The 14364-nt window shown below is 39.2% G+C and overlaps 1 protein-coding gene across 7 annotated transcripts in view; it reads left to right on the top strand.

Moving 5' to 3' along the window:
• KDM2A (lysine demethylase 2A) overlaps window positions 1–14364 on the top strand; it is a 105275-nt gene that overhangs the window by 61263 nt on the left and 29648 nt on the right. For 6 of the 7 annotated variants that reach the window (XM_082340802.1, XM_082340805.1, XM_082340804.1 and 3 more), the window contains 7 exons: window positions 2–140; window positions 904–982; window positions 1377–1423; window positions 6126–6304; window positions 11698–11804; window positions 12173–12266; window positions 13476–13629. In XM_082340802.1, the coding sequence (XP_082196928.1) occupies window positions 2–140; window positions 904–982; window positions 1377–1423; window positions 6126–6304; window positions 11698–11804; window positions 12173–12266; window positions 13476–13629 (799 nt within the window). Of the gene's footprint in view, window position 1; window positions 141–903; window positions 983–1376; window positions 1424–6125; window positions 6305–11697; window positions 11805–12172; window positions 12267–12888; window positions 13303–13475; window positions 13630–14364 lie in introns of those variants that run through there. The other variant, XM_082340807.1, reaches the window with a different exon arrangement.

Below are 14364 nucleotides of genomic sequence, written 5' to 3'. Positions count from 1 at the left end.
GCGTGGTACCATGCGACGACGCTATGAAGATGATGGCATTTCAGATGATGAAATTGAAGGAAAAAGAACTTTTGACTTGGAAGAGAAACTCCACACCAACAAATATAATGCAAATTTTGTTACTTTTATGGAAGGAAAAGGTCAGTATCATTTGGGTTTAGACCTGCAGCCCCTTGATGTAGGAAGTTGTTGACTCTGGAAGCTGTGGGCTCAGCATCTCTGCAGCCAGAATACTACCTGTTGATGCTGTGATGCTATTTATCTGTATTTTCTCTTACTACTCAATGCCACTCATGCACACACGCCCCACCCCAGTCCTCCCACCCTGTGAGTCATTCTCTGCTATATTGGAAAAAGCAAGCGTTTATTAGGGCAAGAATGTTGGAATTTTCCCCTAAAGGCCTCTTCCTTCTTCTCCCATCCCTTGGTTTGGGTTTAATTAAGAATAGTATAATAAAAATCCTTTTATGCATGTACCTGCCCCACCAAAACTGAGCTCCACGTGTATCATGCAGCTTTGTTCCTTGGCAAACTGACAAGGATGTCATGGTATGTATTGTAGTGGACAGAGTTACATATTTAGGCTATTAAGTGACAGGGTGATGATTTCTGCTTAGGATTTATGAGATGACTCAATAGTACTATCCCCTGTTGGTTAAATTCTGAATTACTGTGGAAGTAAAGATTTAGCAAACCCCTTGAGCCCTACTTCTCAGTGTGCTCTCCCTATACCTTAGGAGATGCTTCTTCATAACAAGCATGTATTATCTAACAGCAAAACTGTATACACAGAAATAGCAAATACCATCTCTACTTTATTACTTAGGATCCTTTTTATGGTCCTTTTGTCTTTTTCCAGCTAAACCTTTTGCCTTTCTAACAATTGTTTTCCTATGGTGACAGATTTTAATGTAGAGTATATCCAGCGGGGTGGCTTAAGAGACCCTCTGATTTTCAAGAACTCCGATGGACTTGGAATAAAGTAAGTGTTTGCTGTTTGATTGGATGTGGTTGCAAAATGGCCACGTTACACCCAGGGCTATAGACAATGCAGTATTGATAATCCAAGGCATAGATCATTGAAAATATCTAGAAGTGTGTTGTTATAGGTAAGTGAGAAAATATAGATGAGCTATAAAGAAAATAAATTTCCTAAAATCTACCACCCTGAGATAATCCCTATTAACCTTTTCTCATATATTCTTTTTTCTTATGTATATATGTACATATATATACATTTATATTTAAAATATATTTTAATCCTCAATATGAAGATTGATATGTCTTGACTGGGGAGTTCTTAGTTCTTTAAGAAAAAACTCACCTGACTAGAGTAGTTGTGCTTCCCATTATACTTATTAGTGTTTGTTTCATAGGATGCCAGATCCAGACTTCACTGTGAATGATGTCAAAATGTGTGTGGGTAAGTATTAAACTTGAGGCCTTTGAGTGTCTTTGAGGCAAAGATCTAAGATTTACAACTGAGTCTTAAATCTCTTACTGAGATTTAAGGCTTAGGAACATTGAACTATATATTTGATTGAAGTATATACTACTTGAAATAGTTTCTTGATTAGAAACTACTGTTTAGCAACTGAGGATTTTCTCAAAGGCAGTTATAGAAGTTGCTTCATTTAGTACTACTCATTAGACATACAACATCTGAACATCTGCTTCTTTCCTACCTACTATTTTTATCATTGTGCATCCTTCCTTCTCTCCATGAAGAGCCTACCTTCCAGGGCAAAATTTCAAAAGTGAAATTTTTTATCTCTGAGCCAAGAATGAAACTTCATTTATAATTCTCTTCCTTTCCCTAAAAGCCATGGAGAAATTTCCAGGAAATTTTCACCAATGCTACATTTGGTAACTTGGCTAAGGTTTGAAACTTTGTAAGCTGAGAAGTAGATTCATTAAAATTTCTCTTCATCAGTGATTGGTTAACTTGAGTCTTAATCAGAATTGTATTTCTTTTCTTTCTTCTTTTTTTTTTTTTTTTGGCTGCACTGGGTCTTCGTTGCGGTGTGCGGGCTTCTCTAGCTGTGGCACGTGGGCTCTGTAGTTGCAGTGTGCAGGCTTAGTTGCCCCATGGCATGTGGGATCCTAGTTCCCCGACCAGGGATCGAACCCTCATCCCCTGCATTGGAAGGCAGATTCTTAACCACCGGACCACCAGGGAAGTCCCAGATTTGTATTTCATTATATTGAAAGTTTAGAGAGAAAAAGCAAATTAGAACAGTCTAATTAAAGAAGAAAACTTCCTGGGGTCAGTAAGGGTTAGGTCAATTTTTTGCAGATCATTGGTGTTCAGTGCGGCCCTGAGACGTGCCAGGATCCTTAGGAATTCAGAGATGGTTATTCTCCTATACATGATAAGGCAGTAAAGTGGATTAAAATATTTTAGAAATGTTTCTGGCAGGACATGAAACAAAAGAAGTTTTCAGATGCTTTCCGCCTAACACTACAACTTCTATTATGTTTTGTCCTCTATGCTGAAGCTCCAGTGCAGTCTCTCCCTTTGAAATTAAGTATTGCAGTACTGTCTCTTGGCCACTTGAGGGCTCTTTTTAGACAGCTGGATAACTTCCGTTTATCCAAGAGATAAATGTCCTAGGTAGAGGAAGTTTCTCTAATTCCCTGTATTTTTCACTCCCCTACCTGTTTCTATGTTAGATTCCAGCTATCTGCCTGTCACTATGTATTTCCTATTACTTAGCACAGTCTCTGGAGTATAGTAGATACTCAGTAAATCTGTTTAGTAATTAAAATGCTTTCCTACTCTTCACAAGGCAGGGTTCTCAGGGGGCCTCAGAAAACCTAGTACTTGAGTTCTTATCGGTCCATCGCTTGACTTTTTTTTCCTAATGGACCTCCAGGAAGTAATTCCTTGGATCCACAAGTTAATGGACCACCACAGCTTTTCTCTATTGGTCAGGCATTCTTAGGGGTTTGTGGTCCACAGATGACCTGCAGCATCTGTGATACTTGTTAAAAATATAGACTTCTAGATCCTGTCATAGACTTACAGTATCCAAATTTCTGAGCTATACAGCTATAAGGACTGATTCACTCACTAGCCTTCTTTTGCATTCCTTCTCACTTATCACTTTCTCATGTCCTCAATATGTTTTCTGCTAATAATGGTCTTTAGAGCCCTTCCTAACCTTATATTTTCCAAATAGACCTGTGGATGGTCTCAGATATCTTTGTTGTGATTTAAAATAAAGCAGTGATTATATTTAAACTGACAGACTTATCAGAAATTTCAAATGATGATTGTTAAAATGCAGTGAACAACATATTGGTGATTACAATAACCCATTATTACTAAATGTACTTTGGCTGATCCATTCTTCTTTTCTACCTAAAGTAGAACGTTACATCTCCAGTGTCAGTTCATGTCCCCAAAAGATAGTACACGTGTTCTATTGTGTAAACTTTATATAATGGGATATATTGATTTTAAAGTGTGGACTCAAACAAAACTGGCTGGTTTCAAATCCCAGCTCCACTAATTACTACCTGTGTAACCTTGAGCAAGTTACTTAAATGTGAAGAACAGTGTCTGGCACATAGTATGTGCTCAGTAAAAGTTAGCTATTACTATGACTGTCATTATTTTATCTGAGTGCTCTGGTAGCATTGGCAGAGTGGAACTGTGTTTGCCTTATCTACATTTCTAAAGGAAAGCATTCACTTTTAATTTTTTTTTAAATTATGGTAAAATACAAATAACCTAAAATTTATCATTGTAATAATTTTAAAGTATCCAACTCAGTGGCATTAAGTATATTCACAGTGTGCAACCATCACTAATACCTACTTCCAGAACTTTTTCATCACCCCTAACAGAAACTCCATACCCATTAAGTAGTCATTCCCTGTTCTCTCCTTCCCTCAGGCCCTGGCAACCACTAATCTACTTTCTGTCTCTGTAGATTTGCCTATTTTGGATATTTCATGTAAATGGAATGATAAAATATGCAGCCTTTTGTGTATGGCTTCTTTCACTTAGCATAATGTTTTTTAGGTTTATCTATGTTGTAGCGTATAACAGTACTTCATTCCTTTTTATGGTTGAATAATCCATTCATTGTATGGGTATACCACACTTTGTTTTTGGTTTTGTTTTTAATTCCTTAGTTTTTCATTTATTTATTTGGTTGCACCAGGTCTTAGTTGCAGCATGCAGGCTCCTTAGTTGTGGCATGCATGTGGGATCTAGTTCCCTGACCAGGGATCAAACCCGGGCCCCCTGCATTGGGAGCACAGAGTCTTAACCACTGCGCCACCAGGGCAGTCCCACCACACTTTGTTAATCGATTCATCTGTTGATGGACATTTGGGTTATTTCCACCTTTTTGCTGTTGTGATTTAGAGCAGCTAAGAACATTCATATGTAAGTTTTTGTTGGAACACTTGCATTTGATTCCTTTGGATATATACCTAGGAGTAGAATTGCTGGACCATGTGGTCATTCTCTGCGTAATTTATGGAGGAGCTACCAAAGTGTTCCCATAGCACCTGCACCATTGTACATTCCTGCCAGCACAGTCTGATTTCTCTGCACCCTTGCCAGCCCTTGTTATTTTCCCTTTTTTCAAAAAATTTAAATTGTGGCCATCCTAGTGGGTGTGAAGTGGTATTTCAAGACAGTTTTGATTTAGTGTTTGCCTTTTCTTCCAAATAATGAAGAGTAGGTTCAATCCATTGTCTTACATTATCAGTTATCTTTTTATGTGTATTCTGCCATATCTGCTTCATTATGGCCATATTCTTGTCCTCTTGCCTATTATGTCTTATCTCTAACTAGACTATAAACTCCTTGAGGCAGGGGACCAGGTCCTAACACTACTTGGTATATCCACCAAGCCAGGTATATATAGTAGGTGTTTGTTAGTTTCTTACAAATTGAACAGTATTCTTAATATTTCAGGGGCAACTTTTTATTCTCTCTCTCCCCTCCTTGACCACCATTTTCTTAACTTTTTTGGTGTACTGCCTCTCCATATCTTCTCTTATGCTGTTGCTTCTGCTCGGAATTCTCTCTGTTGAATCTTGTTGAAATTCTATTTATTCCTCCAGGCTCAACTCAAATGTTTCTTCTTCCCCTTCCTTTTTTTCTTTTTTTTAATTTATTTATTTGGCTGCATCAGGTCTTAGTTGTGGCATGCGAGATCTTCATTGCAGCGCTCAGGCTCTTCATTACGGAGCGCAGGCTTCTCTCTAGTTGTGGCGCGTGGGCTCTAGAGTGCGCAGGCTCAGTAGTTGCGGCACGCGGGCTTAGTTGCCCTGCGGCATGTGGGATCTTACTTCTCCGACCAGGGATCGAACCTGTGTCCCCTGCATTGGAAGGCAGATTCTTAACCACTGGACCACCAGGGAAGTCCCCCCCCGCCCCTTTTTCTAAAATCCTTCTCTGGTCAGTCTAGTTTAAAAAAATTTTTTTTTAATTTTTCTTTTATTTTTACTGCTGTTTAACTGAGCACCTTTTTTGTGTCAGACATTTTACCTCATTGACTAAATCCTCACAGTGGCCCACAAGGTGATATTATTCCCAAGTTACAGAAGAAGATATTAAGGTTCAGAGAAGTTAAATAACTTGCCTAAGTAATATTAGAGCTGAGGTTTAAACTTGGGTCTCTGGCTCTGAGGCTATTGTTTTCTCCCCCCTGCTATTTTATGCTGCCTCTGTGACATTCTGCTTTTTGTTGTGGTTGTTATAGTTGGTTGAGAATCTGATGCACATCTTTGTATCCATTAAGATGTCTTTATCATTCAGTAAATATTTATGTAATGAATGAAATTTCTCATCTATGAATGGTACTTAGTATTTAGAATTGTTAGGATTGAGTGAGATATTGAATATAAGATTCAATGCCTGACCATATAGTAAACATGCCATAGGGAGTGATTGTTGTTTTTAATATTAACCATTGTCTTTGTCATTCTTTATGATTTGATTTTCTGTTGATTTCCTTGAAAGTGATAGCTATAGCCTGTCTATTAGTGAACACTGTAAAGAAGAAAGGATAGTTTGTTTACTTTCACTTGTGTCTATATTCTTAATATATTTAAGGATATTAGTGGCTCAGTAGAGATGATCAATGCATCTTTCATGGCAGGGAGTCGTCGGATGGTGGATGTCATGGATGTGAACACACAGAAAGGCATTGAAATGACCATGGCTCAGTGGACACGCTACTATGAGACCCCAGAGGAGGAGCGAGAAAAACTCTATAATGTCATCAGCCTAGAGTTTAGCCACACCAGGCTGGAGAACATGGTGCAGCGGCCCTCCACGGTTGGTCTAATCATTTTCTCCACATTGTCTTTGTCACCAAGAGGGTTGATTATACACTGGGAGAATTTATAACTTCTTAAACATACCAGGATAAGGATGAACAAGACAATTTGATAAGAATAACTTGTATTTTCAGAAGGTTCATCATTTTCCAACATCACTTAGTTTTTGATAGGGAGAGGCCATTCTGATAATTTAAGAACATTGGCCTTTGCATGTAATGGAGAAAAGTCTTAAATTCATTCTGATAAAAACTGTGAATAGGAAGTTTGCCTAATAAATTTCTATCCTATAGGTTTATACTTGCAGAGATGCTTGGGAGAAAACTGATTTAGAGCCAGGTGATTGTATGAGATGGTTTCTTGAGTAGATTCTGTTGGATGACTAGTAGCAATAAGTTGACAACCCATCCCGAGGGGAAGTTAGTTTTTGATGCTTAACTTTCCTGAGGTAGATACTGATTTAACCCATCTCTTATGAAAGTGGTTGTCTACAGGATGCTGAGAACACTCATTTCCCTAAGTGGGATTGGTTTCACTTTTAAAATATACCTAGTTATTTTTCGACCACTTTTGTTCCTGTCTCAGAACTCACTTGAGTCAAGTATTCCACCTGGAACGGTGGAATTTGGAACGTACTAATGGAAAAAATGTACATTTTTTTCGAAGTCAAGTAATCAGTGTTTTATCCTATCTCCATTTAAATTATCCTAATTGTACCCTTTGACGTTCAAAGTTGAAATGTGGTATTAATTGGTTATAATACTGTTTTATATATACATTTATATACATACATAACCTTCAACTTATTAGTTAGTTGCATTGTTTTTATCACTAACACATTGGTATGTACAGACCAAAGGGAAAATGTTGTCAGTGTTATGTGAAGAGACAGTATAACTTTTGTCATTGTTTCTTGTTATTGGAGGTGCTACAACAAATACAGAATTTCTCAAGAAAACTTTTCCCCCCTAAAATGACAAAAATCCTTTTTATATTAATTGTCATTTGTTTGGTCATGTGGAAATACAGGAAGACAGGTGGTTAGAATTTAGCCTTGTTATTAGCCTAACAAGGTGAACTTAATAAATAAAGAATTCAATAAGAGAGATAGTAAGAATCATAATAACATTGTTTATAAATGTGTTCCTTAATATTTTTAGAATTTCAATTTAAGAGTAGTAAGATTGTAGCTGTGAAAGTAAAACTTGGCCTGGATCATACTTTTCCATTCTTAAAATTTAGAAATGTGTTATTCACACATGAAGCCTTCTTTGTAACATCCTTAATTTATTCATTTTGCCCCTAGTTTTAATGATAAAAATGCTACATCATTTTATAAAAATTAGAAAAGTACTCCACCATTAAATGGAGGAATAGAACCCATGGAAGAGCTCAGAAATAGAAAATTTTCTAGAGGGCAGAGAACAGTGCACCAGCATCTTCTAGAGACCTAAAACAAGTCCAGAAAGATTGAGTGAGCTATTATTACCAAAGTCACCTCCTAAAAGGAAGCAAGCTTTTTATGACCTTGCTATGTAAGCAGCAACATTCTTAATCTACTAGGGTGTTATTTATTTACTGGGGTATTTTCCCCCAAGGTATATCCCTCCATTTATCTAGGTCTTTTCTAATATATCTCAATAATGCTTAATAAAAAACCAACTTTATTGAGGTACAATTGATATACAATAAAGTGTACCCATTTTAAGGGTACATTTCAGTGAGTTTTGACAAATGTATTCATTCATGTAGTAATCTTTTACATAAATTACATAATTTCTTGTTCACTATGATCTTCACACCTTCAGAGTGAGCTTATTGGTTTAAGTGCCTGTTACATGCTAAGTGCTGTGCTTAGGTGCTAGAGGTACAGTGGAGAACAAGATCATTCTTGTCCTCAAAATGCTTAGAGTCTCATGGGGAAGAAAGACCAGAGAATTGGCATTTATAGAAACTACAGTGTGGTAAGTGCTTCAAAAGTGAATAAGTACGGAATGTTGTGGGAGCCAGTAGGAAGGACCCACCTAACCTAAACTGGAGGAGAATTGGGCGAAGTTTTTTGGAGGAAGCGGTACCTAGGCTTGACATGAAAGAAAAAATGAGGCAAAGAGAAGGAAGACCAGAATCCCAGGCAGGAAGAATAATATGTGCAAAAGTAGGTGCAGGGAAAGTAAGGTGGGCAACTTTTTTTTTAATAAATTTATTTATTTTATTTATTTATTTTTGGCTGTGTTGGGTCTTTGTTGCTGTGCACAGGCTTTCTCTAATTGCGGCAAGCGAGGGCTACTCTTCCTTGTGGCGCACGGGCTTCTCGTTGTGGTGGCTTCTCTTGTTGCGGAGCATGGGCTCTAGGCACACAGGCTTCAGTAGTTGCAGCACGCGGTCTCAGTAGTTGTGGCTCGCAGGCTCTAGAACACAGGATCAGTAGTTGTGGCACATGGACTTAGTTGCTCCGCGGCATGTGGGATCTTCCCGGACCAGGGCTCGAACCCATGTTGCCTGCATTGGCAGGCGGATTCTCAACCACTGCACCACCAGGGGAGCCCAAGGTGGGCAACTTTTAAGTGCCCATTGTGGGTGGTAGCATAAAATGGGATTCTCTAGTGAAGAGAGAGAGGTGATTTCTGCTGTCATCCCAGCAGTAACTGAGAAGTAGATGAAAAATAGCAGCAGATGTAATGTGCAGATTTGTTTGGTGATGGGGAAATTAGTTCGTGGAAGGCCATGAGCTGTTTTTGCACAGTGTATGAATAGATTATGTCTTAGGTATTGCACTTCTTGCCAGTTTGGCCCTGTATTAGTATGGGACAGGTAGAAACTGTGATTATCCCTGCTAGAGACTTGCTATCATATGGATGAGGCCATTTAGCAAAAGGCCTATCCAGAGCCTAAAGATTAACCTAAGAAAAAAGTATGAACACCTTACCATAATATTCTCTTGATAGTCAGATAATACCCAATAATATCAAATAAAGGGAGGCCAGAGAGTGACTTAATTGCTGCAGGTGAGAAATTCTAGCCAGAGAAGTTCATCTATCTCTGAGTGAACACTTGACAAAAAATACTCATGTGTTCCTAACTTTTCCTCTCCCTATCCAGATATAAGAACTTATAGTGAGTATATTGAGTGAGTCACAGTTTTTATTCTGTTAAAGGCTTTCCAAAGGACAGTACCAGGAGATGGAAGAAAACTAGCCCCTACATTAAGAGAGCAGAAAGTAGATTTTGTTTGATTGAAAGAAGAATCTGGGGCTCATTCAGTGTTCTTAGGCCCAGTGGCTGCTTGGTTAAAACTGTTGGATCCCTGAGTGGAAATTCTTTGAAATGGGGCAGCAAGTTAACCTTCATAGTTGTTCCTCATCTTGCTTATTTAAACTTGCATATTGGGACTTCCCTGGTGGTCCAGCGGTCAAGACACCGTGCTCCCTATGCAGGGGGCCTGGGTTTGATCCCTGGTCAGGGAACTAGTCCCACGTGCTGCAACTGAAGATCCTGCATGCTGCGACTAAGACCCAGCGCAGCCAAATAAATAAATAAATATTTAAAAAAAAAACAACAACCTTGCATATCATCGGTGACCCCTTCCAAACACTCTCCCACAGTTTACATCTGAGTGTCCACTGGACATTTGCCTCATATCATTACGCACAGATTGTATGCATTTATCTAGATCTATGTTGTAAGGAAATAAATGACCAAATATATACATACATAAGTTGTAAAGCTTACCAGGTACATGTTTTTTATAGCCATAAGTTAGATAATTGGAACACCAGTGCTATGCTGAATCCATGGTTATTTGACTCACACTTTATCTACCTAAGACTGTTTCTTGGAGTTCAGTGGTTGGGTGCAGTCATTTGAAGGTACAGGGCACGTTACAATTCTGTGTAAAGTGTTTAAATAAGTTCATACTGTTTTCATTTCTCATTTCTTTCAGCACATATTGGGTTGGCCAAAAAGTTCGTTCGGGTTTTTCTGTACAATGTTCTGGAAAACCTAAACGGACTTTTTGGCCAACTCAATATTTAAAACAGATTCCTGGACTTCCCTTGGAGGTCCAGTGATTAAGACTCCGCACTTCTACTGCAGGGGGCACGGGTTCGATCCCTGGTCAGGGAAGTTCCCCATGCCGCATGGTGCGGCCAAACAGATTCCTAAACTCTGATGACATTATTTCAAAAAAATTTTAACATGTATTTACATGTAATCCTCACAATATTCCTTTGTGGTAATTATCCTTATTTTACAGATAAGTTCCAGAGGCTCACATATGATCTTCAGAAAACAAGATAGACCTGGAACTTCTGATTCCTAACCCAGTAGATTCTATAGCACATTGCTCATGCAAGCTACAAACCCCTACTGGAATTCCTTTCTCCTCCCCTCCCCTCCCCTCCCCTCCCCTCCCCTCCCCTCCCCTCCCCTCCCCTCCCCTCCCCTCCCCTCCCCCTCCCCTCCCCTCCCCTCCCCTCCCCTCCCCTCCCCTCCCCTCCCCTCCCCTCCCCTCCCCTCCCCTCCCTTTTTCTTTCTTTTTCTTTTAAATTTATTATCTTAACCATTTTTTTTAATGATTTTATTTTTTTAGATTTATTTATTATTTATTAATTTTTGGCTGCATCAGGTCTTTGTTGAGGCACGCAGGATCATTCGTTGCAGTATGTGGGCTCTTCGTTGTGGTGCGCGGGCTTCTCTCTAATTGTGGTGTGCGGGTTTTCTCTTTCTAGTTGTGGCACATGGCCTCCAGAGCGCGTGGGCTCTGTTGTTTGCGGCACGCGGGCTCTCTAGTTGAGGCGCAGGAGCTCAGTAGTTGTGGCACATGGGCTTAGTTGCCCCACGGCATGTGGGATCTTAGTTTCCTGACCAGGGATCGAACCCGTGTCCCCTGCATTGTAAGGCAGATTCAAAAAAATACAGCTGATTATACTTCTCTCCTCTTCTTTTTTCTTTTCTCTTCTCTTTCTTTCTTAAATGATATCTTAGCTGCTCTAACAGTATTTATATCTTTTGGTAAGTTTATAGGTACCTTCCAGACAGTGCCTTTTATTGGACCAAAAAAAAAACAAAAAACATTACAGCTGATTATACCAGTACTGACACAGAAGAGAGGGCTTGGTTGGATACTACTGCATCATTTAATGACTTTGTTTTGATTAGTGCTACTTTTATGATCATGCTGATGGAACCATTAGTCTTTATTTTCACTTAATAATTATTTCTAGAACGTTTGCCTATTGATCCTAAGATTCACCAACATATTATTTGTTTGCTTAAAATTAAATTGTAGTCTTTCAGTGTGTGTTTTGAGAATTTCTATTTTTCTTGACTTTAGAATTCTCTTTAATCCCAACCCTTCCTTTGAAGCCTAAATGTTCCTCCTCCTTTTTAAAGGTGGATTTCATTGACTGGGTAGACAATATGTGGCCAAGGCATTTGAAAGAAAGTCAGACTGAGTCAACAAATGCCATCTTGGAGATGCAGTACCCTAAAGTGCAGAAGTAAGTGGCTTACCCTGCATTTTCCTCAGTGTGCTGTGGGAGACCAAAGTGATAGCAAGAAATGGTTCCTCCCTTCGGAACCTTGCTCTGGGTCCCAAGTGATCAAAAAGGTGAATTATTTAAAGAGTAGACTTTAGTTCCAAAGGGAAGAGTGTATGTAAGAGTACCATAGCCCATGATGACATAAAGACAAAAAAAAGTATCTTCTGATAATATGATGGCTTGAGATTGCATTCCTCTCACCGACTGGAGTTTATTAGGTGGAAAATAGAGGGAGTGGAGTACACAAGGGGAGAGTGTGGCATTGTGGTGGGAAAAGTCCTCTTTTTCTCATCAGTGCACTAATGCTACTGCTTTTTTTGGGTCAGGTACTGTCTGATGAGTGTTCGAGGCTGCTATACTGACTTCCATGTGGACTTTGGTGGTACCTCTGTTTGGTATCACATCCATCAAGGGGGAAAGGTACGGTCATAGTTGTGATGGGGGTTGGAATCTGAAGCTGGTTATATGAGTTTCCTTCAGTTCCTGCATGCTTCATATACCCTGGAAATGAGTCTATTAGGGGATTGTCCCCACTCGTATCTGGAGAGAATTGTAGATTAAGTTGACCTTCTTGGCTAGAGTCCAGTAGGAATTAGTATTCATCTAGTCCATTCTTATTTTACCAGTATTGACACCACTACTTAGTAAACCTCAATGGTCCTGTTTCTAGATTCCCAAAACAGAATTCTCCAAATGAAGGCAAGGAACTGGTTTTAGGAGGACAAGATAATTTCTCTACATGAAAGTGTAATAAAGTAGTAGAAGGGAACACAAATTGTGGGTAGATTCACAATGAAATCAGCAAATTGGGATCCAAACCACTTTTCCCTGTATAGAGGCATTGGTCTGAAATGTAGCCATAGGAAGCCTTTAAGTCCTGTCAGAGGATATAAATAGATTTTGAAAGATTATCCTCATTCATAGAGACCTTTGTTCCAGCTTCTCAGAATGCTTCTGAATGCTGTGCAAGAATGGAAATGCAGAATTAATATCAGAGGTTTATAGTATTACTATATTACTGTTATTATAGTATTACTCTTATCGTTACCCTTTTTTCTCGTAAGAAGTGAAAGCATTTGTGAGAGAAAAGTAGAACTGGAATGAAAACAGATGATGCTTTTAAAATATGAGGGCCGAGTCTAGAACAGCTGTACCTCCAAATCCAGAGTCATTTTGTTTACTTTGGATCCATTTAAGTGGTATCTTAAGTTCTGTCCTTTCAGTCTTGGTTACTACCTTGGAATAAAGCAACTCAGGCCTGTGTTTTGGAGGTAGTGTACCTAACTAACTATGCTTCTTAGGACCATTTAGGCCAGCCAGCCAGGGGCAAATAAGGGACTGCCTAGGTGACAAGCTAAATGCCCTCCTTCTCTCTGAGTCCTGTATAGGTTCCGGGTTCTACAATCAAACCCCAGGGAAGCCCTAATGCTGTTTGATCAAGTGGAGGACAAAAAAGGTTTACTTCCTTGAGGCCTCTAGAATTTCCCAAATGGTCAAGTTCTGTAGGCTGGGAGGATTGCTTGTTTCTCTTCTACCTGTTGGTCTTAAGTTTGTACCTGTTTATCAGTTGAGGGAGACGACTGGGTCATGTCAATGGCTGTTAACAGACTGAAGTTTTTTAACTCACAGGTCTTCTGGCTCATCCCCCCTACAGCCCACAACCTGGAGCTGTACGAGAATTGGCTGCTGTCAGGGAAACAGGGAGACATCTTTCTGGGTGACCGGGTGTCAGATTGCCAGCGCATTGAGCTCAAGCAGGGCTATACCTTCGTCATTCCCTCAGGTAAGCAAGATGCAAAAAAGTGGGTTGTCTACTCTAGCCACTTTCTTTTCTTAAAAATAAATTGATAGATTACCACCAACACCAAGAATGGTTATGATGCTGGAGTGGGCAGAAAACAATGGCGTGTTCTTTCTTGTCATTACTGAGTAGATGCTAAGAATTTATCTTCTTTTTTAAAGTCTATGATTTTCCACTAAGAGTATGTATCAGAATTGCCAGTGGCGGCTTTTCAGATCTACATGTTTGAGCCCCACATTAGCCCTAGCTCTTCAGAATCCTAGGGATAAGACCTGTTTTGCAGGTGATAAACAGCCCCCTCTTAAGAACTACCTACTCTGCTAAGGGATAGCTGTGAAGGCTAGAGTGCTAAATCAGTAACAGTTTTTATCAGGTAACTAAGTTCCAAAATAAGTACTTAGAGGGAGCATAGATTTAGGAGTCACAGACCTGTATTAGAATTCTGACTATGCATTTACCTGCTAATACTACTTTGGTCAAATATTTAAATCCCTATCTTATTTTGTTGTGAGGAGTAAATGACAATACATGTAAATTCTCTTGTACTGAGCCTGGTTCATATTAGGTGCTCCAAAAAATGCAAGCACCGTTTATTGAAAGTTTGTTATAAACACTTTACATGTACTTTCTCATTCAGTGCTTACCAACCACACATATAAAGTATAATTTATCCTGGTTTTATAGAGGATATTGGGGCTGCAAGAGATTAAGTAACTT

This window comes from Balaenoptera borealis, assembly GCF_965194805.1.
Source record: "Balaenoptera borealis genome assembly, chromosome: 11".
NCBI classification, from domain to species: domain Eukaryota; kingdom Metazoa; phylum Chordata; class Mammalia; order Artiodactyla; family Balaenopteridae; genus Balaenoptera; species Balaenoptera borealis.
Note: the sequence above shows the minus strand (reverse complement) of the source record. Positions and strands in the feature narration are given on the sequence as shown.